Source organism: Thermobia domestica, chromosome 18, assembly GCF_964235325.1.
Source record: "Thermobia domestica chromosome 18, izTheDome1.hap1.1, whole genome shotgun sequence".
Taxonomy (NCBI): Eukaryota; Metazoa; Arthropoda; class Insecta; order Zygentoma; family Lepismatidae; genus Thermobia; species Thermobia domestica.
Genome location: NC_137471.1, coordinates 73,220,209 through 73,246,950, shown reverse-complemented (window position 1 = coordinate 73,246,950; position 26,742 = coordinate 73,220,209). Strand labels below are relative to the sequence as shown.

Below are 26,742 nucleotides of genomic sequence, written 5' to 3'. Positions count from 1 at the left end.
CGCCGGGGCATGTCATCCCTCATACTTGACGAGCTAGATAGAGACATAAATGCCGAAAGCCCAGAAGTCTAAATCCTAAATCCTAAAAAACTGCGGGGCCTAGGCCCTGGACTAGATCCGCCACTGAATATAACAATTTACTTTTATGAGTCAACTGCAGTAACCTGGACAGATTTTTTATACCAAACAAATTAAAACAGTTGATTTTACTGATTAATATCAAATCCAGGCATGTTTTTGTGTGGTATGAACTAGGGTTACCAACTCTGGAAAATAAATAAATAAATAAATAAATAAAAAATGGCACCCCCTCAAAATTGCCTATGAATAGGTCTAAGTGTGAAGTATCTTTGTTCGGACCCATCCATGGGACGGAAATGTACTATCGTGAACAAAAGTGCATTAGCACCTATATTCTGCGTATTCTTAGTATATTCACTAATAAGCTTAAAAGATACATTGTGCTAAAAATGAGAAACTGAAATCGGCATTGATCATATTATTGTATTCACCAGTAACTGCCACTTCTTTACAATTATCAAACAGATGAACAAAAGTATATTAATCTTTACGTAACAATTTTGGATTTACAAAATGAAATTTACTCTAAACTTATACTTCCACTACAGGAAATTGTTTTAAAAAGCCCATTTTCACTCTCAATAAATGTACAAAATTCCTCAGAAGTAAATTTTAAATTTTCCCTGATACAGTCCCTGTCATCTCTTTAAAATTGTCTAAAAAAATGAACAAAATATATTAATCATCCATAGATGGTGAAAGGTGACAGTTTTGGATTTACAGAATGAAAGGTATACTTTTTAAATCTATATTGCGAACTAGACAAAATTGTTTCGAACTAGATACAAATTTGAAAAAAAAGACGGTCATAAACGGGGCTGGTAAGAAGTTTGCACCGGTCACCGGCTTTAATAAATAATACCAATATTTCCGGCCAGGCCGGTCAAAAACCGGCCAGTTGGCAACCCTATAACTCGCTGGCTTGCAGGATCTTGAATTTCGGTATTATAATAACTCTAATAGTTAATAAGTCAATTTCCTACTTAAGAGTCCATGTGTCCATGTCCTAATTGTTGCTTTGATTTCGTCAACTTCGATAAATATTGCTTTCGTCAAGTTTTGAAATTTGATAATATAGAATTTTCAAAGACTTTTAGCAATTTGACACAAGAGGAAAGTTAATTTCCATTACATGTGTTACGGATAATGATCCTTTTTGTTACTTTAAGTCAATAATTAAAAACCATCAAAATATCTCTTTACAATTATAGGAACAAACTACTAATGTAATATTTTATAAGAAGGAACTTCAAAAGAGAAGCACTTGACATACAGCGACATAATTTACAAGTGGTATTAGCAAGAAATACTACTAGCATTTGCGTTGAAGAGTACTGCCTCTGCCATCTGTAGGCAAAATTAGAAACTACGTGCTGAGTGACTTACCCCGCCTTCTTCTTTGCCTGGCCGCAAGCCAGATGCCAGCATGTATGTGCTTCCTATCGTCTTAATTTTTTCGATACAACTGAACTTTGGTTTCAATAGTAACTGAAACAAACAAGAAAGAATACACATTATCAATCAAATATTTTTTTTTAAATAATAATAATAATATTATACAATAATAGGTAAAATATAAACTGATTAGATAGCTTTTATTGTACGAGCAAATTCACTCTTGTGTTAATTCCACAAATATAACAAAACCCAGTTGTTCGATCCCAGGTCATTTAAGTTTGAGGTGAGCATATCGTTTCCGCGATTTTCACAGTTTTCTGTTTAAATTACTCTTATTAATTATTAACTATTAAACAGTGTTCGAAGTGGGGAAAAAAGCAGAAGGGGTATGTTTTATTACCATTTTAACTCGACATAGCGGGGGGGGGGAGGATGGAGAAACTATGATAACTCCAAAACAATTTTCTGAGAAAGAATTAAAAAAAATATTCCCTTATGGTTTATTACAGAGAATTATACACGAAAATGCTCAAAAACCGAGTTTTTATATTAACAATTCCCTGCGGGAAAACTCTCGGGCCCCAACTCGAATGAGGGGTATTCCAAACAACCGGAGAATCGCCCCCATACCAGACAACCCCAAAATCCGCTCATGCTCAAAACAGGACATTTATATGAATTAAGACAAGAAGACACACATACATATGAAAGAAACAATTCAATATGGCACATCAAAATATACACTAGATGAACTTCTTTGAAAACACCTAATTTAAAAAACTAAAGACAGGAAAAAAAAATGTCCGTGTTGTTTAACTTAAAAATTATTTCTACATAAGAAATAAAATCTTTTTACGTGCAAAGCTATTTGACAATAACTGTGTATAAAAATGGATTTATTAAAGGTATTTAGCATCTACTCTCCCGTGACGGTATGTCTTGATCACTAAAAACTAGGGATGTCCACAAAGTTTCGGTTCCGGCGGAATCGGTTCCGCGAGGAACTGGTTCTTGGAGATCCGGTTTTCAGAATCGGTTCCGGAACCGATTGCTGACCTGGATCCGAAAACCCGGTTTCAGAACCGGATCTTAGAAATCGATTCCAGACCTGAATCTGAAAACCCGGTTCCAGAACCAGATCTTAGAAACCGGTTCCAAACCTGGATCCGAAAACCCGGTTCTAGAACGGGATTTTAGGAACCAGATCGAGACCTGGATCCAAAAACACGGTTCCAGAACCGAATCGTGGGAACCGGTTCCAGACCTGGATTCGAAGAACCGGTTCCAGACCTGGTTCCGAAACCGGATCTTCTAGAACCGGATCCGTTTAGAGCCGGAAACCGGTTCTGGCCATCTCTACTAAAAACCAGAAGCGGCATGCCTTCATCACTGAAAAACCAGAGGCGGTATGCCTTCATCACTGAAAAACCAGAGGTGGTATGGCATACCACCGCATACCGCCTCACTTCGACCATTGCTATTAAGATAAGAATTTACTTTTGTGAGTTAACTGTAGTAACTTGGATATAATTTTTATACCTAAGAAATGAAAACAGTTGATTTGACTAAAGTAAGAGCAAAGATATGTGTAAGTATGTGGTATAATCTGGTGGCTTGCAGAATGTCGAAAAAATGAAATGAAATATCTCAGTTTTATCTCCTACAGTTATGCCAGCTAGGCTAAAGGAGAGGAGACAGTGATAATGAGGAATGAAATGGTGGACTGAAGAAAGGGGGAGGAAACAGGAGAACCCCGAGAAAACCCACGCACCTGTGTTTGTCCACCACAAAGTCCACTTGGCGTGAACTGAGATCGAACCAGAGGTGAACGCTCTACCACTGAGAAAAAACAAAAGAAATGAAAGAAACATTACTTTTTTTCCTTTCGTTTCTATTTAGTTTAAGCAATTATCAGCTCTTAATTAACTCAAATTTTGTTTTGTGTGTCTTCCGATTTCATTAGTTCATATCTTAATTACATATGAAATCCATGTTAACTACATATGATTTACTGTAACCACTGACAATAATGCTGCTGGGGGAGCGGTGGCTCAGTGGTAGAGCGTTCACCTCCGGTGCTTGGAGTCCCTGGTTCGATCCCAGCTCGCGCTGTGTGGACTTTGGTGGACAAACACCGTGCTCGTGGGTTTTCTCGGGGTTCTCCCGTTTTCTCCCACTTTCTTCATTTCACTCATCTCTCATAATCACCGTCTCCTTTGGCCTAACCGGCATAATCGTGGGACGTAAAACTTAAAGATTTCATTTCATTTTTACAATAATGCTGCTTTATTTACCCTCCTCCCCCAAGTAACTTATTAGTGGGAGAATTTTATTCCAAAAATACTAGGTAGAAGAATTCATCCTATCCATAGAATTTCGCACCCTGGAGCAAAGTATGGAAAATTAGCGTCAATGTATTGTTTAAGCGTTTTCCGAAAATACAGTAGAAACTAATTAGCCCTTCCTCAATGGGGTTACAAAACAACAATCAATCAAAACAATCAATTCTTAGTTTAATTTTGTATTATCCTCATGTATAATATCCAAAGTTTTTTTTTAATTGCACTACGCTAGGTTATTACATACCGGGTGCCCGAAAAAGAGTGTACTTTTTTCTTGATTTTTTTCTAGGTGCCCAGTGTGTGGAGAGAGGTGTCAGTGACAAGGATTGCTATTGAATACTCAAAATTTTGATTGAAATATGCTTCATTCCGCCAAGACCACAATTTTTTCACCCATACAATAAAAGACATTTAGTGCTGTGGAATATGCAAAGACGTCTGTCAACTTTCGACGACAGTTTGGGGTCGGTCTACCTGACAAGAATACCATTAAGCGTTGGCATATACACTGATCAGCCAGAACATTATGACCATCTTCCTACTATCGATATAAACCCGTCCAGGCGATAGCAGCGTCACCTGACGAGGAATGCCTGCTAGTCAGACACACGTAGTTATCAGTAAGCTAAAGATTGTTCACGGTGCATGTAGTATCAGTAAGCGTGCTGGCGGTGTATAAAATGGGGAAGGTGCGCAATCTATTTCAGTTTGACCGAGAGCAGATTGTAATGGCAGGGGGAAGGGGTTGACATGAGCATTTAGGAAACTGCACGACTTGTTGGGTGTTCGAGGAGTGCTATGGTGAGTGTCTTCAACAACTGGCAAAACCAAAGTGAAACGACGTCCAAACGTCGAGGGGTTGGGGCCCCCTCATTACAGAAATCGGACGTCGTAGGTTGGGTAAACTGGTAAAATAGGACAGGCGGCGAACTGTGGCGGAACTAACATCAGACTTTAATGCTGGGCGCAGTACAAGTGTGTCTGAACACTCATAACTAAACACTCCTAACGATGGGCCTCCTCAGAAGACGACCTATCTATATTCCAATGTTAACACGACGACATCGGCAACTACGACTGAAATGGGACGTCGCCATCGTCAGTGGACTTTGGCGCAGTGGCAGAGCGTTGCATAATCTTATGAATCCCGATACCTTCTTCATCATCGATGGGATGTTGCGAATCCATCGTCTTCCAGGGGAATAACTCCTTGACACTTGCACTGTGGGACGGAGACAAGCTGGTGGCGGCTCAATTATGTTCTGGGGAATATTCACGTGGGCATCCATGGGGCCAGAGAAGCTCGTATAAGGCACCATGACGGCCGAGGCGTATCGTACACTGGTTGTAGACCACGTAGGCTACACCCCTTCACGACGACCAACGGTAGTGACATTTTTCAACAAGATAAAGCGTCAAGTCACAAGGGCAGAAGTGTGATGGAGTGGTTTGAGAAACACAGTGACCTATTCCAATTGATGAGCTAGCCCCCCAACTCGCCGGATCTGAACTCAATCGAACACCCCTGGGATGCGTGTCTGAGCGCATCTCCCCCTCCCCGGAATTTACAGGAATTAGGTGACTTGTGTGTGCAGATGTGCTGTGAACTCCCTCCAGCGACCCACCAATACCTCATTGTTTCCATGCCAAGACGCGTCGCCGCTATTATCCGTGCTAAAGGTGAACATACCGACTATTAGGTAGGTGGTCATAATGTTCTGGCTGATCAGTGTAGAACTTCAAAGTCAAAGACATAATGTTCCAATCTAGGGGTTCAGAACACCCTCGGCGAATCATTGATTATGTCAGAGATTCCCCAAAGTTGAACGTCTTTTCTGATATGTGCAGAATGAAACTCTATAAGTAATTTTTCTTTGCAGAAAGAACTGTAACGGGACGCTCGTATCTTGACATGCTCCAGATGTGGTTGATACCACAACTTGAATAGGATTACAAAGATTTCATTTTCCAACAGGATGGAGCTGCACCCGACTTCCATAATGATGTGAGAGGGTATTTGAATGAACAGCTCCCACAGAGTTGATAGGTCGCATGGGTCCTAATAATGTACTGTTGTTGAGATGGTCCCCGAGGCCTCCAGACATGATACCATGCAGCTTCTTTTTATGGGGCTTTGTCAAAGACCGCGTCTTTGTTCTACCATTGTCTCAATATCTGACAGAGCTGCGAGAGCGGATCACAGAAGCCTTTGCTGCCGTTACTAGAGACATGTTGGTTCGATTATGAGAGGAAATGGACTATCGACCAGATATCTGCCGTGTCACGAAGGACGCCCAAATTTAATCTTTGTAAGGTAGGTAAAAAAAACTTTGATATATTACCTTGCTTTTGAAACATAAAGGATTAAAATATGACATCAGGGGAACCGAGATTTTTTTTGAAAAGGGTACATTCTTTTCGGAACACCCTATATTTCAAATCTACATGTAAAACGAAACCTTAAACGCCGAGATGAAGAAAAGAGAAAATAATGCAGACATCGATACAGAAGTAGATCCTATGGCTTTCTTAGTTCCACAAAAGGGAGAATCAAAAGATGAAAATTTAGGATTTTAGATTTCTGGGCTTTCGGCATCTAAGGCCATTTAGTCCGTTACGTTTTGAGGGATAACGTCCCTCGGCGAGCACACTATCCGGAGAAAGAGAAGGAAGAAAGGATTGGGGAAGAAAGGAAGCGGCCTGGGACCTATAAGTTAGATGCCATCCCGGCATTTGCATGGTTTGAATGAGGAAAACCCAATAAAACCTCATTCAGTGTGGCTGGCCTGAAAAAGCGTTGAGCACTTTTTCGACCGAGTGGCCCCACCGGGAATCGAACCCGGGACCGCTCGCACCGAAGGTGAGAGCGTTAGCGACTACGCTACGCAAGGCCACGAAATGATGAAAATATTGACGAAGTCGTCAAGGAAGATAAAGAAGTTCAAGTAGAATCAATCTGGAGGAACAGGTAAAATAATTTACATTGATTTATATTGTACTTCGATATGGATTAAGACTATTGGGAAGACGACGTAATAAACGGACCCAGTACTCAACTTGTGCAATGTTGTGGAGAAGAGCAGTGTTTCTTTCAGACCTGTTTTTTTGGGGGGGAGGGGGCTACTGTCCCCCGGAACAGAGCAAAATAATACGTCTATAAAATACTAATAAATAGTATAGTATCAGTAGTGCCCGCCCGGAATACTAAGTGTGCCCCCCGGAACATTGTTTCTGAAACAAACACTGGAGAAGAGTATATTGAAAAAAAAATATTGCAACTTTACCACAGCTTTTATTCGAAAACGATTGATTCTACGAAAAGAAGTCTAAAGACCTTCCCTATGTAGACTTTTCTAAACTACAATTTTTCTCACAACTATTTTCCTCCAAAAACTGACAAATCACGAGATAATTAAAAAAAAAAAAAACAAACAAACTAGAATTACTCTCCTGCATCCGTTCCCTTCCAACACAAACAGCCACAGAAAATTAAGGGTGCTTTTTTTCAGGATATGCTGAAGACGTCAAAATAAAAATTTCCACAAAAAATGAAGATTGGTCGGAATTTTTTTCGACGTTGTATCCGATTTTGCTCTAATTTTCCTGAGCGAGTGGAAAAAAAACCCTTAGTGAAACTAGTTTTCTCACAAGTAAACCTTACGTTTGGGTGAATCGAATTGCTGACTGAGACACATATGAGAAAGTAGTACTAAATGTGCTCAGTATTTCAGTGAAGTTGTAGGTGCGAAGCTCCTGGGGTTTAGGAGATACAGCTACCAGAACATCACATGGAAGTACAGAATAGTCTTCATACAGTTGGAGATAAAAGCTCTGTAAGACCTCTTGTAACGACAAAGGTGAATAACAAATATATGAGTACATATTAGGACTAGGGGGAAGTCATATAGTAAGGGTATACCTGACGGCGGCCATCTTGAAATCCGCCATTTTGAATTAAGGTTAAGTTTTTAAAATGGGAATAGGGTCATGTAATACATGATTTAAGGCGCAAATTTAATCAGAAGAACAATGGTGACGTTAATTTTGATTTACGCGCAATTGGTAAAAAGTTACAGGGAAATTAAATATTGTTGCAGCATATGTATTAGTCATTTACCCCATCACTTAAATTTTGTGTTAATGATAACAATTAAATGAAAAGCAGGTGGATAAATATTAGGTCTATGGTAAGAGTTGCCTTGATGGCGGCCATGTTCAAATCCGCCATTTTGAATCAGACAAAAGTTTTAAACAAAACGCATAACTTTTACACGTTGGATTTATGGTAAAATTTGCTATTAATAAGGTGTCAACGTTGGATTTATGGTAAAATTTGCTATTAATAAGGTGTCAACGTTATGCGTTTTGTTTAAAACTTTTGTCTGATTCAAAATGGCGGATTTGAACATGGCCGCCATCAAGGCAACTCTTACCATAGACCTAATATTTATCCACCTGCTTTTCATTTAATTGTTATCATTAACACAAAATTTAAGTGATGGGGTAAATGACTAATACATATGCTGCAACAATATTTAATTTCCCTGTAACTTTTTACCAATTGCGCGTAAATCAAAATTAACGTCACCATTGTTCTTCTGATTAAATTTGCGCCTTAAATCATGTATTACATGACCCTATTCCCATTTTAAAAACTTAACCTTAATTCAAAATGGCGGATTTCAAGATGGCTGCCGTCAGGTATACCCTTACTATATGACTTCCCCCTAGTCCTAATATGTACTCATATATTTGTTATTCACCTTTGTCGTTACAAGAGGTCTTACAGAGCTTTTATCTCCAACTGTATGAAGACTATTCTGTACTTCCATGTGATGTTCTGGTAGCTGTATCTCCTAAACCCCTGGAGCTTCGCACCTACAACTTCACTGAAATACTAACCACATTTAGTACTTCTTTCTCATACGTGTCTCGGTCAGCAACTCGATTCACCCAAACGTAAGGTTTACTTGTCAGAGCGCCATCTATCAGGAATCGAGAAAAAATGTTTCGAATAAAATTTACTAATTTTCGTCGTAGAATCCGAATATGCAATTAAAAATGAGTATCCCCATTTCAGTTTTCAAGTTGTCTTATCCCACTCGCAGGGGGGTTCGGAGTTGGTTACTTTTATCGCCAGGGGCGGATCCAGGCTGAATGTTTGGGGGAACGGTCTTCCGAATTCAATAGGTTTACATTTATAATACAAAGGTGAAATTTCTTAGGCTAAGTTTTATTTTTAAAATAAGAAATATCCTATTCTGGCATGGGGGGAGATTTCCCCGATGCCCCCTGGATCCGCCCCTGTTTTATCACAGATAAATTTTTCTCTCCAAAATAATAACTTTTTATTTCGAACATTTTTTACTGTCTGATAGTTATTTTTGAAAAGATATTTTGCAGTCTCAAGTTAAAATCCCCCACCTTATGTCTGTTCAGACAATTCCCTCTATCGAAAAGGACATTTTTGTGTAAATAATACAAACTGCAATTTTCCTAATCATTGTTTTCCTCGAAAAATTGATAATTTTCGAAATAATTACAAAAACCTATAATTCCTTCTCTTTCACCCTCCTCCAAAAACAAAAATCCATGGCAAATATAATGGATAATTTTCAGGATATACTGAAGATATCGAAACAAAAGTCTTGACAACAATTCAGTTTATGTAGGACCTTCACCAATTTTTGCCCTTTCTTTTTGTCTATTTTCCTGAGCTAAAGGTAGGAAAACGCAATAAACAAAAGTAGGCAGCATATGACGAAGTCTTGGATAATTATGAGTAGTATAGTGTATCTGCAAAACCATCAACTACACAGACAATCTTGTTTCCCTGTCACTACAACTGTTAAAGAGTACTCACTTCTGGTTTGTGGAGCCCCTGATTTGATACCAGCTCGCGGCAAGTGAAGCTTTCTGGCGGACAAGCACTGTATAGGTAGGTTTTCTTGGGATTTACCATTTCCTCCCACTTTTTCATTCCACCATTTTATTCATTTTCATAATCACCGTCCTCTTTAGAATACATTGAGGCACGCTGTCTCAGTGGTCAAGTGCTTAACTTTGGTACGTGGGGTTCCTGATTCGATCCCCGGCTAAGTAAATTTGTGGTTGACAACATCGGTTCCTTCCCCATTCTCATTCCACCGATTCTTCCATCATCATTCACTTGTCTTAATCATTCGTCTCAGTCTAAAGGGCATAACCGTGGGGTATTAAACTGAAAGATTTTATTTTATTTTCTTTAGCCTAACTGGTATAGGGTTGGGCACGAGTCAAGATAAAACTCGACTCGATTCGAGTTTCGAGTCGAGTCAAAGGTAATTTTCTCGAATCGAGTTCCGAGCCGAGTCACTGTTTTCGAGGTCGAGTTTCGAATCGATTCGAGTTTGGTAAATGGCTCGTTCATTCAGCTCGTTTTGAAATAATGGCCTGATTAGATTGGAAACCGAAGGTCATGAGAAATGTAAGCAATAATGTAGAATACTTTTAGTGTTGCTCACAACAGAGGACACTACTCTCATCTCGTTTCGTCTCGATAACGAGACGACAGTAGATTTTTATAACAAGGCAGCCACAAATGTCGTGAGTACCAATATAAGTATATACCAGTACATCAAGGCTGAGACCTACACGGTCGAATTTTTGAGCCTAAGCAGAAACCCAACCCCTGTAGTGATGTCACCGGCTCGATTCAATAGACGAACAGCTCAAACTGGTTCGGGTGGGATAAGCCAACGGCTCAGCTCAATTGAGCCGTTGGCTTAAGGCGGCTCGGTTGAGGTGAGCCACTGACTCGGTTCAGTTAAGCCATTGGCTCGAGCCAGCTCTGTTGAAACGAGTCCATCGGCTCGGTTCGACTCAGCTCAACTGAGCGAAAGGCTCAAGCCGGCTAGGCTGAGGTGGGGCATCGGCTCGAGCCGGCTCGGTTAAGTGAGCTGTTGACTCGGCTCACTTCTCGGTTCAACTTGATAGTGAATAAGCTGTGAGCCGAGGCGCTGGAGTCATTGACAACCCTAAACCTTGGCCGAACAGTGTTCAACATGTTTGGCCGGCACCCTATAATTTTATACAACTTTTGGCTAGAGCCCGAATACTTGCTCCTTTGGAATTCAAACTCAGAGCCTCATAAACGATGTTCTTACCTGCTGAAGACTTCTTGGCGACTGAGATCTGAAGTAACTAGTTTATAGTATTGAGATACAAACCACCTATTTTTCATGGTTATACACAGTGTTGTTATAATAATAATGTATAATAATAATAATAATAATAATAATAATAATAATAATAATAATAATAATAATAATAATAATAATAATAATAACAATAATAATAACAATAATAATAATAATAATAATAAAGTAGTACCATTGATAATTATATTGTCTATGTAGGATAGCTACTTGAAGAGAATACTTGAAACTACACACAGAAATGAGCTGGATTTGGCTCGACTCGATTCAAAACTCGACCCGAATTCGAGTCGAGTTGGAGGAAATTTTTCAACCTGGGATATTGTGGAAAGTAAAGTAAAAAAAAAAAAAAAACATTCAAACAAAACGTCACTGTTGCTGTTATCAACGTTGAATGGGATGTTGTTCTTGTTTTCTCCGTGTTGTTTGCTAAGAAGAGGAGCAAAAAAAACTGTGATGTTATAGAGCATCCAGTTGCGAACGACGGTTCTAGATCGACCTTTCGTACGTTTATGACATTAGTTAAGTAAAAAAAAAAAAAAAATGACTGCAGCTGAAGTCACAGTACTTACCTTATCAAAGTCACAAATAATTTCGTTGAGCAGTCTGAGGCACTCTAATCCTTGTTTATTTACGTCATTCTCGTCGTAGAACTCTTTGTAGTTTGGAATTGAAGCAAACATCACTGCTATGCAGTTATATCTCTCGTGGTAAAGTTGCTAGAAGAAACAGAAAAAGGAAGTTGCATGTTACTATGGAAAAACTCTGAAGCTCACATTTTACAATACAGCGTGGGCCTTAAATTGCTTAACACTACCAGTTACTGAGTTCTCAATTGACTAAACTAGCAATAGCTGATTGACGTAAACAATACGCTGAATAATACGTGGCTTGTGAATAGGGATGAACGGGCTCGGAAATGACCCCTCCCCCTCCCGTCAAAAAAACGAAGATTTTTTCCATAGTTTCTTTGACTGGGAACTGGGAATTTCGGCCTTTTTCAAATATTTCAAGTGTAGTCGAGATGTAACAAGGTGTATGTTTCTATTATAACACAAAAGTCATTTAATTATTGCATTTTGAAGAGAAAATCCTCAAAAAAAAAAAAAAAAAAAAAAAAAAAAAAAAAAAATTCAAGAATCAAGGAAATCAGTCATTCAATAGTACAGAAAACATGTTAGTCGGTGGGTGCACTCTAGTTCCACTAGAAAAAAATGATACAAATATCTTTTAAAAATGAATATATCTTTTACTGTTTAAAAAAAATATCATAACTAAAACCCTCATGAAGAAGTTCCAAAATTTGATCAGCATCAAAATGCTCGTTTCCAGTCCCCAACAGCACAAACACGAACATGGTACGTATTCAGGTAAGCTTCCTCCGTGACAATAAATACATAAATAAATAAAAATAAAAGTATATCAAATTTAGCGTTACCAATTTAGTGGTTTCCCGCATCAAAACGGGTGATTTTGAAGTTTGCTTGGTAGGGAAAAAAATAGTCTAGTGACTATAGTGATCGCTAGGACTCGTGAAGATTGACCTAGATTTACCCATTTCACCATCCAATAGAACGTGAGGTTGTGTCCTGGTCGTGAGCCCCCACTCGTGAAATTTTGCCAGTGTCACTTCTCGGACTATACGGAGAACATTTTCTGAGGGTACAATGTGGTTGGATTGCCGCTAAGTTTGATTTTGTTGTTATTTTTCTGGTTCTTATTTCATAGTTTTGCTATTATTATTGTTACTAGTAAATTGGAATACTTATTAGTGGTTGTGCTATAGTTCTTTAAGTGCTATTTTTTTTCGTCGCTCGTTTGCGATGTCTTCTAGTTTGGCAACATTGTCGGTGTGCTTCTGCTGTTTCACTTTTTCTTTATGGTAAGTGTTCATTCGGAAGGCAGCTTCACGAATCATCCTGAATTCTTCCGATGCATCACGCGTGAGGGGAAAGCAGTTCTATGATTTGCTATGATTTGTGTAGAGTCCAGGCTTCATGACTCTTTGCGGTCAGTATACTGGGAAAATCTAGTGGGTTGTGTAAAGAGGAAGTTTCAATTGCCACCGTAAGATAGAACATCGAACTGTATTTTGGCTATAATATTGCCGGTTAACATCAGTTCTAATTACAGGGAGGGCTCGTTGTTGTAGAGGTATGGAAACCAGTCACCGTAAAGGCCACCAAAATTTGAGAGACATCACGTACAAGAATTTCCGTCAAACTTAAGTCAGTTTCGTAGAATACTACCATGTATAATGGGACTTTGATGCAATAGTTGAAATTGAAATGTGAAACGTTTTAAAGTCATAAAAAAATAAAACTGGGAAAAGGAGGTTTCACCCTCTACTGGTCCAAAATATCGCTTAGATAGGAAATTATTACTACTGAAACCTCTTGCATTCTAAATTTAGGTAACTTTTCTATTTAGGAAGATGCCGGAATGAATTTCTTGTTGGAAAATAAATTATGAACAGTGGCGGATCCAGAAAACTAGTTTGATAGGGGCTTTACTCACAAAGACTTTTTTTTTTAAAAAAAAGAAATCACTTGACATTTTTTTTTTGGGGGGGGGTTGCAGCTTATACGCATAGGAATGACTAACATTAGATTTTTTTAAAAAAAGAAATCATGCAATTTGTGTGGGCTTCAGCCTGAAAGTCCTAAATCCCGTAAATCTTCCACTGATAACGGTTGAGATGATATTCTTGGACATAAGGAATAACCAAGGGAAATTAGTTCACGGGGATTTTTTTTTTCTGTTCCTGAGTTGGCATTTTTGTGGAAGATATGCTAAACTATTAGAATGTGGTTCCTGTACCGGTACCAGAAAATACATAATTTTCTTTACAAATATCAATAATTGAAACTAAGTACTGATACCGGTACCATCATTCTAATATCAATATTTGTAGACTGCATGCAGTTTTGTGTAGAAAATAACATGTATAAATACTGAAGGAAAACATTGCATAGAAACGTTATGTTCGTATGTTGAACAGAGCTCCCTCGTGGCCAAGCAGTTAGCGTACGCGCCTTTGGCGTGGGAGACCCGGGTTCGATTCCCGGCGGGAGCTCATGTGGTTCGGCTTCCACGTTAATCAGTCGGTCCACGTCTCATATAGCCTCGCTGCTGAAACGGACGCTAAACTAAAATTAACTCAACTCCTATGTTGAACATTCTTTTTATGTTGTGCAAAGTAACCCCAACTATGGGGTTACTTTGCACCAAAGTTTATATTTCAATAACTATGGTCATAACTATGAACTGACACTAATGTGTTTCTTACATACCTGGCTATTATATGTTTAAAATACAGTGTTCTAAATCATTACGTTTGTAAGTTGCATGCGATTTTCTTTAAAATCGCTTAAATCTTATATATATATATATATATATATATATATATATATATATATATATATATATATATATATATATATATATATAATGTCTTGGTTACTTGTAGGGGTGTTCGATAAGGCTGAAGACCTATCGAACTTCGGGAGTGACCATTTATCGAGTTGTCATCGGTTACTCGAAACCGTTCGAATATTTGAAATTATCGAAGTTTCGGGTATTATCGAAATTTCGAGTATTATCGCAGTTTCGGGTATTATCGAGGTTTCGAGTATTATCGAAGTTTCGGGTATTATCGAAATTTCGAGTATTATCAAAGTTTCGGGTATTATCGACATTTCGAGTATTATCGAAGTTTTGGGTATTATCAACATTTCGAGTATTATCGAAGTTTCGGGTACTATCGAATCGACATTTCGAGTATTATCGAAGTTTCGGATATTATCAAAAGTAGTGATGAACAGTTCGGTTCCTTCACCTCTCCAATGATTTCTTCTTGCAGCCAAACTAGTCAAACAACTTTTTTCATCTGATAAGTTATTGCAAAGTTGTATTTGTCGAAATCATATGTAAAATTATTTTTCTGCCTGCTCCGTTATTGGCGCAATCGGCAAAGTGACTATTAGTAGACTAATGTTGTCTTGGATGCCAATTCCATTTGGGTGATGCATGTTTTCTCTTCCTCTTTCTCTCTTCTGACAGACTGCTTAAACCTTGTATAGATTGGTGGGGGAAAACCTTTTCCTTCACTACATTGCTAAGGAGAGAAGTTTTAAAATGAACACTCTGCATGTATGTAATACATATTATATACAACTATAACCTCGAATACATCGTTTCTTTCGAACACTCCGATAATCCCGAACTTTTCTAAATATTCAAGCAACTCGACAAATGCGATCATATTGATATATTTCTGTATTTGCTGTTTTCAAACAATTCGAGATTCTCGAACAGTTCGAGTGTCTCGAAGTTGTCTAATGTTTTTTACATTTCGAGTGCCCCGAACACTTCGAGAGTCTCAAACATTTCGGGAGTCTCGAACATTTCGGGAGTCTCGATCATTTCGACAGTATCGATCATTTCGAGAGTCTCGGACATTTCGAGAGTCTCAAACATTTCGGGAATCTCGAAAGTTCGATAATTCAATAAAATTAAAATTCTTTATCGATGAAGCGGTTTTGAAATTTTATCGAATTGTTATCGGTTACTCGATTATCGGAACAGCCGTAGTTACTGGTCCCGCTTCTGCTCTTTTTAACAACCGAATCAGTACTATTCAAACATTGTCAATTACTAATATAAGCAAACTGTGCAACTTCCCTTGAAAATCTTGCCTTATGCACACAAGTGACTCTTGGGGCCGCGGTGGCTCAGTGGTAGAGCGTTCTGGTGCTTAGGGTCCCGGGTTCGATCCCAGCCCCTGCCAAGTGAACTTTGTAGTGGACAAACACCGTGTGCGTGGGTTTTCTCGGGGTTCTCCCACTTTCTTCATTTCATTCATTACTCATCATCACCGTCTCCTTTAGCCTAACCGGCATAATCGTGGGACGTAAAACTCAAAGATTTCATTTTATTTTCACAAGTGATTCTGTTATGATTCTGATTCCGTGCTTAGCATTGCTTTAAAAAAATGAAAAGAAAACAAAAAAAAAAGCGTCATCCTGTTCAATGAACGAAGTTAGGTAGGCCTATGAAGAAAAACTGTTTGAAAGAAAACCTTAAATTATGTGAACTCACACGTTGTGACGCCTGTAGATCGTAGTAGCTGTAGAAGAAACACTTAATGAATACAAGCTAAATAGAAAAAAAAAAGTTGGAAAATGTACATACAAACCCTGAGAGTGTAATGACTGGATTTAATAATGGTGTGTATCAAATATTAAAGGGAGACATCGCTAGTCTGATTCTTGTCATCAACTTCCAGCATTTGCTATAACAAGTGAATCTTGAAAAAGATATTTAATTTTTTTAGTCAGTGAAATGTATACAGGGTGTTTCAGAACAACACCAACAACATTTGGGAGGTGATTCCTGACACTGAAATAAGGTAAAAAGTATAAACCAACCCGGATGCAGAAATATGCCGTTTCAGAGTTATAGGCTGCCGAAAATATGAAAAAAGTGAAGTTTAAAGGTTCAAAGCTCCGATACTATGGGACCTACTGTAGTCGGGTCAAGACTTCACTTAATATGTACGCTATCCAGAAATGTATATTTCGGAATCCTGCTGTACTCACGCAACAAATTTTATAGAGGAAGTTTGGCTACGGACATATAATTTGAAGTAGTCACCAATTACCTCTATAAAAATTGTTGCGAAAGTATCGCAGTATTCTGAAACATGGATATTTGGATAGGGCAGATACTAGTTCCTAAGTAAAGTCTTGACCCGACTACGGTAGGTTTAATAGTATTGGAGGTTTGGATCTAAACTTCATTTTTTCATGTTTTCGACATCCTATAACTCCGAAATGACGCATTTCTGCATCTAGGTTGGTCTATACTCTTTGTCTTATCTTGGTGTCAGGAATCACCGCCGAAACATTGTTGGTGTTGTTTGGAAACACAATATATATGGGTTTAGCGGATGAGGTTTACGCTGTAATTGAAATTCCAGCAAACCTTGCAGGGATTTACCGTTTTTTGTTTGTTTGTTTGTTTCTTATTTGTATGTCTAGTCCGGTTTCTAGCGACTTTTATGCCCCCACTTCTTTGTTTATTAAAAAAAATTAAAAGTTATATTCTGGTTAAGTCATTGATTGCTCTGGTGAGAAGTTCTAAACCAAGGCGCAAAATTTCCGGTCGCCAGGTCGCCATTGGCGGCTAGAAATTTAGAGCTGGTGACCAGTGTTCAGTAGGAATGGTTTCTCCTTAAAAACACAGGTCTGCGCAGTTTCTGTTTCGCACGAAAGTAGTTGTCACTGAATGAGAAAGCACACGGAATGTGAAGTGTTTCTTTGCCAAATCAAATGCCTTGGCAGGGGGAGAAAAAACCTCTCATAATTTGTACGTGAGAGATACTGGCGACCGTCATTATTTGGATTGGCGAGTGCGTCTGACTTTGAAATTTTGCTCCCTGTTCTAAGCTGTTGGCAACACTTCTCAAACTTTAGTAAAGTGGTGCCAGTAAATGAGATACGCTTCAAAAATAGCCCATGGTTTATTCGCAATAAAAGTGTAAAGCAAAGAGGCTTCGTATGTACTATTTGTTCGTCCTACTGGATATTGGTACCAAAATAGAAATAGCTCTTCGCTCGTCCAGAAAGTGTTAAAAGATTAAACTATAAATTACAACTACTTACATCTTTGACTCTGGTTCCTGTGAGGAAGTGTTCTGCCACATGAGCGGGTAAAATATTTTCCAGAAGAATCTTGTTAATGCCTCTCATTGTCTCTACTTCTTCTTGTTCTACTTTGAGTTTGGCCTTCCACAGATAATCTGTGCGAGATGTGAACTCAATCTGGCGATCCAACACATGGAATAAAATCACCATTACAACTACAAATACCGTTGTCTTGGCTTCGTATGGAATGTCTGCAAAACTGAAAAGAGCAAGAATAAAATAATAACAATTGAATTGTGCTTTTATATGTTCATAATCAATGGTTATTACCAAAGAATTAACACTCATATCAGTCGTTAAAGAAAAGTGCCCACGCTTAAATAACTTTCCAATTTCACTTTTTATACTAACTTGAGGATGCTGAACGGGGGCGCGATTGCATAGTGGTAGAGTCCTTACCTCTGGTTCATGGAGTCCCTCGTTCGATCTCCGGCCAAGTAAGTTTGTGGTGGATAACACCATGTCCGGGGTTTTCTGGGGGTACTCCCGTTTCCTCCGACATTCTCATTCCACCATTTCTTGCATCATCATTCACTTGGCTTAATCATCGTCTCCCTTTGCCTAAAGGGCATAAATGACAATTGCGGGACGTTAAACTGAAACATTTCTGAATGCAGTGAAACTTCTTTTCAATCATATCCGACCATGAAATTAGGAGGAAAAAGATTTCAAAGTTAGAATATAAATCAATTTAAAAATCCCAAGTTTATGGTAGTTTTTCTCGAGAGCTTATGAACGGATATGGTTAAAAGGTAAGTTTGATTGGAATCAGCGTACTTAAATTAGCATACAAAGTGGAACTAGAAGCTTATCCAAGCATGGCCATTTCTTTTTCTTTTTACCAATAGTATGATCTGTAATTCTTTGAAAATTTAAAATATCATTAGTGAATATAAAAAAAAATGTCCATAACATCAATCAATAGATTTCATTGAGATGAATAAAATAATATGGTGACTGAAAATCCTTATGCGTAGTTTCTGAGAAAATCGCAAAAAGGCAATTTTTTGTAAATCAAAAAGTTAATGCTCTATGATAGGCATGTCATCTACTAAGAGGTGAAAGTGATATTGAGCACACATTCATTTTTTTTTTTTTTTTTGCTGTGATACTAGCAAAGACGTCAGTGTGATTAATGACACAACGTAGTCAATGGATATGCAGGGATAGGGACGACTTGGGCAGTGTGGACCAGTTGTGAAAGGGACGAGATGGGTATCATTCGATTCGTATTAACAAGTAGATCAATAATTCGTATGCCATTTTCCCGAAAATTTAATTTTTACCCGGGAAAATAATAAAAATTCGGGACAAATATAGCTACGCAACAGATTGATTTGTGTGGCTATATTTGCTACCTGATTGTGTTTTTCCACTGTGCTTGTTGACTTCACCAAGGCTTGGTGTTCGGTTTTCGTTTTTCAATGAGAATACAAAAGTACAAAGAATCCTAGTAAGGAGTCGATGTGTTTCTAGAGCAGTACATAGGTTTTAATACCTTGTACAAAGTGTTCAAAAAGTGAGAATTGGTTATACATTCGTCACTGACTAGGTCAGTTTGGAATTTAGTCTGCATTGTCTCTGTTCAGTATTCACCGCTTCACTAACAGCAGGTAAACAGGCTGAAACTGGTTGTAAACACATCAATAGTGAAATTATCATACGACCTCATGTATAGATTTAAAAATTTATATGAAAACAGTATCCTAAATAATGTATCAAGATTTATGTTCAAACTAATAATCACAAAAAAAATTCATGAAAAAATATGCGAATTGTTTAAAAACGGAATACTTCATATAAAGACATGCAACAAATCAAAGAGACTATGAGGGTGAAAGTTGAATTTTCGGAAGAATGGCATAAGAATTATTGATCTACTTGTTAATTCGACAACTAGTCCCCATTGCCCTAATTCCCGAATTTTTATTCTTTTCCTGGGTAAAAATTGAATTTTCGGAAAAATGACATACGAAATATTGATCTACTCGTTAATACGAATCGAATGATACCCATTTCGTCCGTTTCACAACTGGTCCCAATTGCCGAAATTCCAGAGTTTTTATTATTTTTCTGGGTAAAAATTAAATTTTCGGAAAAATGACATATCAATTATTGATCTACTTGTTAATACGAATCGAATGATACCCATCTCGTCCCTGTCGAGAACTGGTCCCCATTGCTCAAAATCCCGAATTTTTATTATTTTCCCGGATAAAAATTGAATTTTCGGGAAACTGACATACGAATTATTGATCTACTTGTTAATACGAATCGAATGATACCCATCTCGTCTTTGTCGACAACTGGTCCCCATTGCCCAAATTCCCGAATTTTTAATATTTTCCCGGATAAAAATTGAATTTTCGGGAAAATGGCATACGAATTATTGATCTACTTGTTAATACGAATCGAATGATACCCATCCCGTCCCTGTCGACAACTGGTCCCCATTGCTTGAAGTCCCGAATTTTTATTATTTTCCCGGGTAAAAATTGAATTTTCGGGAAAATGGCATACGAATTATTGATCTCCTTGTTAATTTAAATCGAATGATACACATCTCGTCCCTGTCAACAACTGGTCCCCATTGCACAAAATCCCGAATTTTTATTATTTTCCCGAATAAATTTGAATTTTCGGGAAAATGGCATATCAATTATTAATTTACTCGTTAATACGAATCGAATGATACCGATCTCGTCCCTGTTGACAACTGGTCCCCATTGCTCGAAATCCCGAATTTTTATTATTTTCCCGGGAAAAATTAAATTTTCGGAAAAATAGCATTCGAATTATTGATCTACTTGTTAATACGAATCGAACGATACCCATCTCGTCCTTGTCGACAACTAGTCCCCATTGCCCAAATTCCCGAATTTTTATTTTCCCAGAAAAAAAATAATTTTCCGGAAAATGGCATACAAATTATTGATCTACTTGTAATACGAATCGAGTGATACCCATCTCGTCCCTGTCGACAACTTGTCCCCATTGCCGAAATTCCAGAATTTTTATTATTTTCCCGGGTAAAAATTGAATTTTCGGGAAAAAGGCATACGAATTATTGATCTACTTGTTAATACGAATCGAATGATACCCATCTCCTCCCTGTCGACAACTGGTCTCCACTGCTCAAAATCCCGAATTTTTAATATTTTCCCGGGTAAGAGTTGAATTTTCGGGAAAATGACATACGAATTATTGATCTACTCGTTAATACGAATCGAATGATACTCATCTCGTCTTTGTCGACAACTGGTCCCCATTGCCCAAATTCCCGAATTTTTATTATTTTCCCGGTTAAAAATTGAATTTTCGGGAAAATGGCATACGAATTATTGATCTACCTGTTAATACGAATCAAATGATACCCATCTCGTCCCTGTCGACAACTGGTCCCCATTGCTCTAAATCCCGAATTTTTATTTTCCCGGGTAAAAATTGAATTTTCGGAAAAATGACATACGAATTATTGATCTACTTGTTAATACGAATCGAATGATACCCATCCCGTCCCTGTCGACAACTGGTCCCCATTGCACAAAATCCCGAATTTTTATTATTTTCCCGAATAAATTTGAATTTTCGGGAAAATGGCATATCAATTATTAATTTACTCGTTAATACGAATCGAATGATACCGATCTCGTCCCTGTTGACAACTGGTCCCCATTGCTCGAAATCCCGAATTTTTATTATTTTCCCGGGAAAAATTAAATTTTCGGAAAAATAGCATTCGAATTATTGATCTACTTGTTAATACGAATCGAACGATACCCATCTCGTCCTTGTCGACAACTAGTCCCCATTGCCCAAATTCCCGAATTTTTATTTTCCCAGAAAAAAAATAATTTTCCGGAAAATGGCATACAAATTATTGATCTACTTGTAATACGAATCGAATGATACCCATCTCGTTCTGTCGACAACAGGTCCCCATTCCCCAAATTCCCGAATATTTATTATTTTTCTGGGTAAAAATTAAATTTTCGGAAAAATGACATATCAATTATTGATCTACTTGTTAATACGAATCGAATGATACCCATCTCGTCCCTGTCGAGAACTGGTCCCCATTGCTCAAAATCCCGAATTTTTATTATTTTCCCGGATAAAAATTGAATTTTCGGGAAACTGACATACGAATTATTGATCTACTTGTTAATACGAATCGAATGATACCCATCTCGTCTTTGTCGACAACTGGTCCCCATTGCCCAAATTCCCGAATTTTTAATATTTTCCCGGATAAAAATTGAATTTTCGGGAAAATGGCATACGAATTATTGATCTACTTGTTAATACGAATCGAATGATACCCATCCCGTCCCTGTCGACAACTGGTCCCCATTGCTTGAAGTCCCGAATTTTTATTATTTTCCCGGGTAAAAATTGAATTTTCGGGAAAATGGCATACGAATTATTGATCTCCTTGTTAATTTAAATCGAATGATACACATCTCGTCCCTGTCAACAACTGGTCCCCATTGCACAAAATCCCGAATTTTTATTATTTTCCCGAATAAATTTGAATTTTCGGGAAAATGGCATATCAATTATTAATTTACTCGTTAATACGAATCGAATGATACCGATCTCGTCCCTGTTGACAACTGGTCCCCATTGCTCGAAATCCCGAATTTTTATTATTTTCCCGGGAAAAATTAAATTTTCGGAAAAATAGCATTCGAATTATTGATCTACTTGTTAATACGAATCGAACGATACCCATCTCGTCCTTGTCGACAACTAGTCCCCATTGCCCAAATTCCCGAATTTTTATTTTCCCAGAAAAAAAATAATTTTCCGGAAAATGGCATACAAATTATTGATCTACTTGTAATACGAATCGAGTGATACCCATCTCGTCCCTGTCGACAACTTGTCCCCATTGCCGAAATTCCAGAATTTTTATTATTTTCCCGGGTAAAAATTGAATTTTCGGGAAAAAGGCATACGAATTATTGATCTACTTGTTAATACGAATCGAATGATACCCATCTCCTCCCTGTCGACAACTGGTCTCCACTGCTCAAAATCCCGAATTTTTAATATTTTCCCGGGTAAGAGTTGAATTTTCGGGAAAATGACATACGAATTATTGATCTACTCGTTAATACGAATCGAATGATACTCATCTCGTCTTTGTCGACAACTGGTCCCCATTGCCCAAATTCCCGAATTTTTATTATTTTCCCGGTTAAAAATTGAATTTTCGGGAAAATGGCATACGAATTATTGATCTACCTGTTAATACGAATCAAATGATACCCATCTCGTCCCTGTCGACAACTGGTCCCCATTGCTCTAAATCCCGAATTTTTATTTTCCCGGGTAAAAATTGAATTTTCGGAAAAATGACATACGAATTATTGATCTACTTGTTAATACGAATCGAATGATACCCATCCCGTCCCTGTCGACAACTGGTGCCCATTGCTTGAAGTCCCGAATTTTTATTATTTTCCCGGATAAAAAAGGAATTTTCGGGAAATGGCATACGAATTATTGATCTACTGGTTAATACGAATCGAATGATACCCATCTCGTCCTGTCGACAACAGGTCCCCATTCCCCAAATTCCAGAATATTTATTATTTTCCCGGGTAAAAGTTGAATTTTCGAGAAAATGACATACGAATTATTGATCTACTTGTTAATACGAATCGAATGATACCCATCTCGTCCCTGTCGATAACTGGTCCCCATTGCCCAAATTCCCGAATTTTAATTTTCCCTGGTAAAAAATTAATTTTCGAGAAAATGGCATACGAATTATTGATCTACTTGTTAATACGAATCGAATGATACCCATCTCGTCCTGTCTACAACTGGTCCCCATTGCCCAAATTCCCGAATTTTTAATATTTTCCCGCGTAAGAGTTGAATTTTCGGGAAAAAGAGGTACGAATTATTAATCTACTCGTTAATACGAATCGAATGATACCCATGTCGTTTTTGTCAACAACTGGTCCCCATTACCCAAATTCCCGAATTTTTATTATTTTCCCGGATAAAAAAGGAATTTTCGGGAAATGGCATACGAATTATTGATCTACTGGTTAATACGAATCGAATGATACCCATCTCGTCCTGTCGACAACAGGTCCCCATTCCCCAAATTCCCGAATATTTATTATTTTCCCGAGTAAAAGTTGAATTTTCGGGAAAATGACATACGAATTATTGATCTACCTGTTAATACGAATCGAATGATACCCATCTCGTCCCTGTCGACAACTGGTCCCCATTGCTCTAAATCCCGAATTTTTATTTTCCCGGGTAAAAATTGAATTTTCTGAAAAATGACATACGAATTATTGATCTACTTGTTAATACGAATCGAATGATACCCATCCCGTCCCTGTCGACAACTGGTGCCCATTGCTTGAAGTCCCGAATTTTTATTATTTTCCCGGATAAAAAAGGAATTTTCGGGAAATGGCATACGAATTATTGATCTACTGGTTAATACGAATCGAATGATACCCATCTCGTCCTGTCGACAACAGGTCCCCATTCCCCAAATTCCCGAATATTTATTATTTTCCCGGGTAAAAGTTGAATTTTCGGGAAAATGACATACGAATTATTGATCTACTTGTTAATACGAATCGAATGATACCCATCTCGTCCCTGTCGATAACTGGTCCCCATTGCCCAAATTCCCGAATTTTAATTTTCCCTGGTAAAAAATTAATTTTTGAGAAAATGGCATACGAATTATTGATCTACTTGTTAATACGAATCGAATGATACCCATCTCGTCCTGTCTACAACTGGTCCCCATTGCCCAAATTCCCGAATTTTTAATATTTTCCCGCGTAAGAGTTGAGTTTTCGGGAAAATGGCATACGAATTATTGATCTACTTGTTAATACGAATCGAATGATACCCATCTCGTCCCTGTGGACAACTGGTCCCCATTGCTCGAAATCCCGAATTTTTATTATTTTCCCGGATAAAAATTGAATTTTCGGAAAAATGGCATACGAATTATTGATCCACTTGTTAATACGAATCGAATTAAACCCATCTCGTCCCTGTCGACAACTGGTCCCCATTGCTCAAATTCCCGAATTTTTATTTTCTTTCCGGGTAAAAGTTGAATTTTCGGGGAAATGGCATACGTATTATTGATCTACTTGTTAATACGAATCGAATGATACCCATCTCCTCCCTGTCGACAACTGGTCCCCATTGCTGAAAATCCCGAATTTTTAATATTATCCCGGGTAAGAGTTGAATTTTCGGGAAAATGACATACGAATTATTGATCTACTGGTTAATACGAATCGAATGATATCCATCTCGTCTTTGTCGACAACTGGTCCTCATTGCCCAAATTCCCGAATTTTTATTATTTTCCCGGTTAAAAATTGAATTTTCGGGAAAATGGCATACGAATTATTGATCTACTTGTTAATACGAATCGAATGATACCCATCTCTTCCCTGTCGACAACTGGTCCCCATTGCTCGAAATCCCGAATTTTTATTATTTTCCCGGGTAAAAATTGAATTTTTCGAAAAATGGCATACGAAATATTGATCTACTTGTTAATACGAATCGAATGATACTCATCTCGTCCCTCTTGACAACTGGTCCCCATTGCCCAAATTCCCGAATTTTTATTATTTTCCCGGGTAAAAGTTGAATTTTCGGGAAAATGGCATACGAATTATTGATATACTTGTTAATACGAATCGAATGATACCCATCTCCTCCCTGTCGACAACTGGTCCCCATTGCTGAAAATCCCGAATTTTTAATATTATCCCGGGTAAGAGTTGAATTTTCGGGAAAATGACATACGAATTATTGATCTACTGGTTAATACGAATCGAATGATATCCATCTCGTCTTTGTCGACAACTGGTCCCCATTGCCCAAATTCCCGAATTTTTATTATTTTCCCGGTTAAAAATTGAATTTTCGGGAAAATGGCATACGAATTATTGATCTACTTGTTAATACGAATCAAATGATACCCATCTCGTCCCTGTCGACAACTGGTCCCCATTGCTCTAAATCCCGAATTTTTATTTTCCCGGGTAAAAATTGAATTTTCGGAAAAATGACATACGAATTATTGATCTACTTGTTAATACGAATTGAATGATACCCATCCCGTCCCTGTCGACAACTGGTGCCCATTGCTTGAAGTCCCGAATTTTTATTATTTTCCCGGATAAAAAAGGAATTTTCGGGAAATGGCATACGAATTATTGATCTACTGGTTAATACGAATCGAATGATACCCATCTCGTTCTGTCGACAACAGGTCCCCATTCCCCAAATTCCCGAATATTTATTATTTTCCCGGGTAAAAGTTGAATTTTCGGGAAAATGACATACGAATTATTGATCTACTTGTTAATACGAATCGAATGATACCCATCTCGTCCCTGTCGATAACTGGTCCCCATTGCCCAAATTCCCGAATTTTAATTTTCCCTGGTAAAAAATTAATTTTCGAGAAAATGGCATACGAATTATTGATCTACTTGTTAATACGAATCGAATGATACCCATCTCGTCCTGTCTACAACTGGTCCCCATTGCCCAAATTCCCGAATTTTTAATATTTTCCCGCGTAAGAGTTGAATTTTCGGGAAAAAGAGGTACGAATTATTAATCTACTCGTTAATACGAATCGAATGATACCCATGTCGTTTTTGTCGACAACTGGTCCCCATTACCCAAATTCCCGAATTTTTATTATTTTCCCGGATAAAAAAGGAATTTTCGGGAAATGGCATACGAATTATTGATCTACTGGTTAATACGAATCGAATGATACCCATCTCGTCCTGTCGACAACAGGTCCCCATTCCCCAAATTCCCGAATATTTATTATTTTCCCGGGTAAAAGTTGAATTTTCGGGAAAATGACATACGAATTATTGATCTACCTGTTAATACGAATCAAATGATACCCATCTCGTCCCTGTCGACAACTGGTCCCCATTGCTCTAAATCCCGAATTTTTATTTTCCCGGGTAAAAATTGAAT

The 26,742-nt window shown here is 37.9% G+C and overlaps 1 protein-coding gene across 1 annotated transcript in view; it reads right to left on the bottom strand.

Moving 5' to 3' along the window:
• Positions 1-26,742, bottom strand: part of Ac76E (adenylate cyclase type 2 Ac76E) — a gene marked incomplete in the record, with an annotated part of 460,518 nt that overhangs the window by 132,113 nt on the left and 301,663 nt on the right. Inside the window, 3 exon segments of the mRNA XM_081745497.1 lie at positions 1,468-1,569; positions 11,590-11,736; positions 17,683-17,923. Coding sequence (XP_081601623.1) covers positions 1,468-1,569; positions 11,590-11,736; positions 17,683-17,923 — 490 coding nt within the window.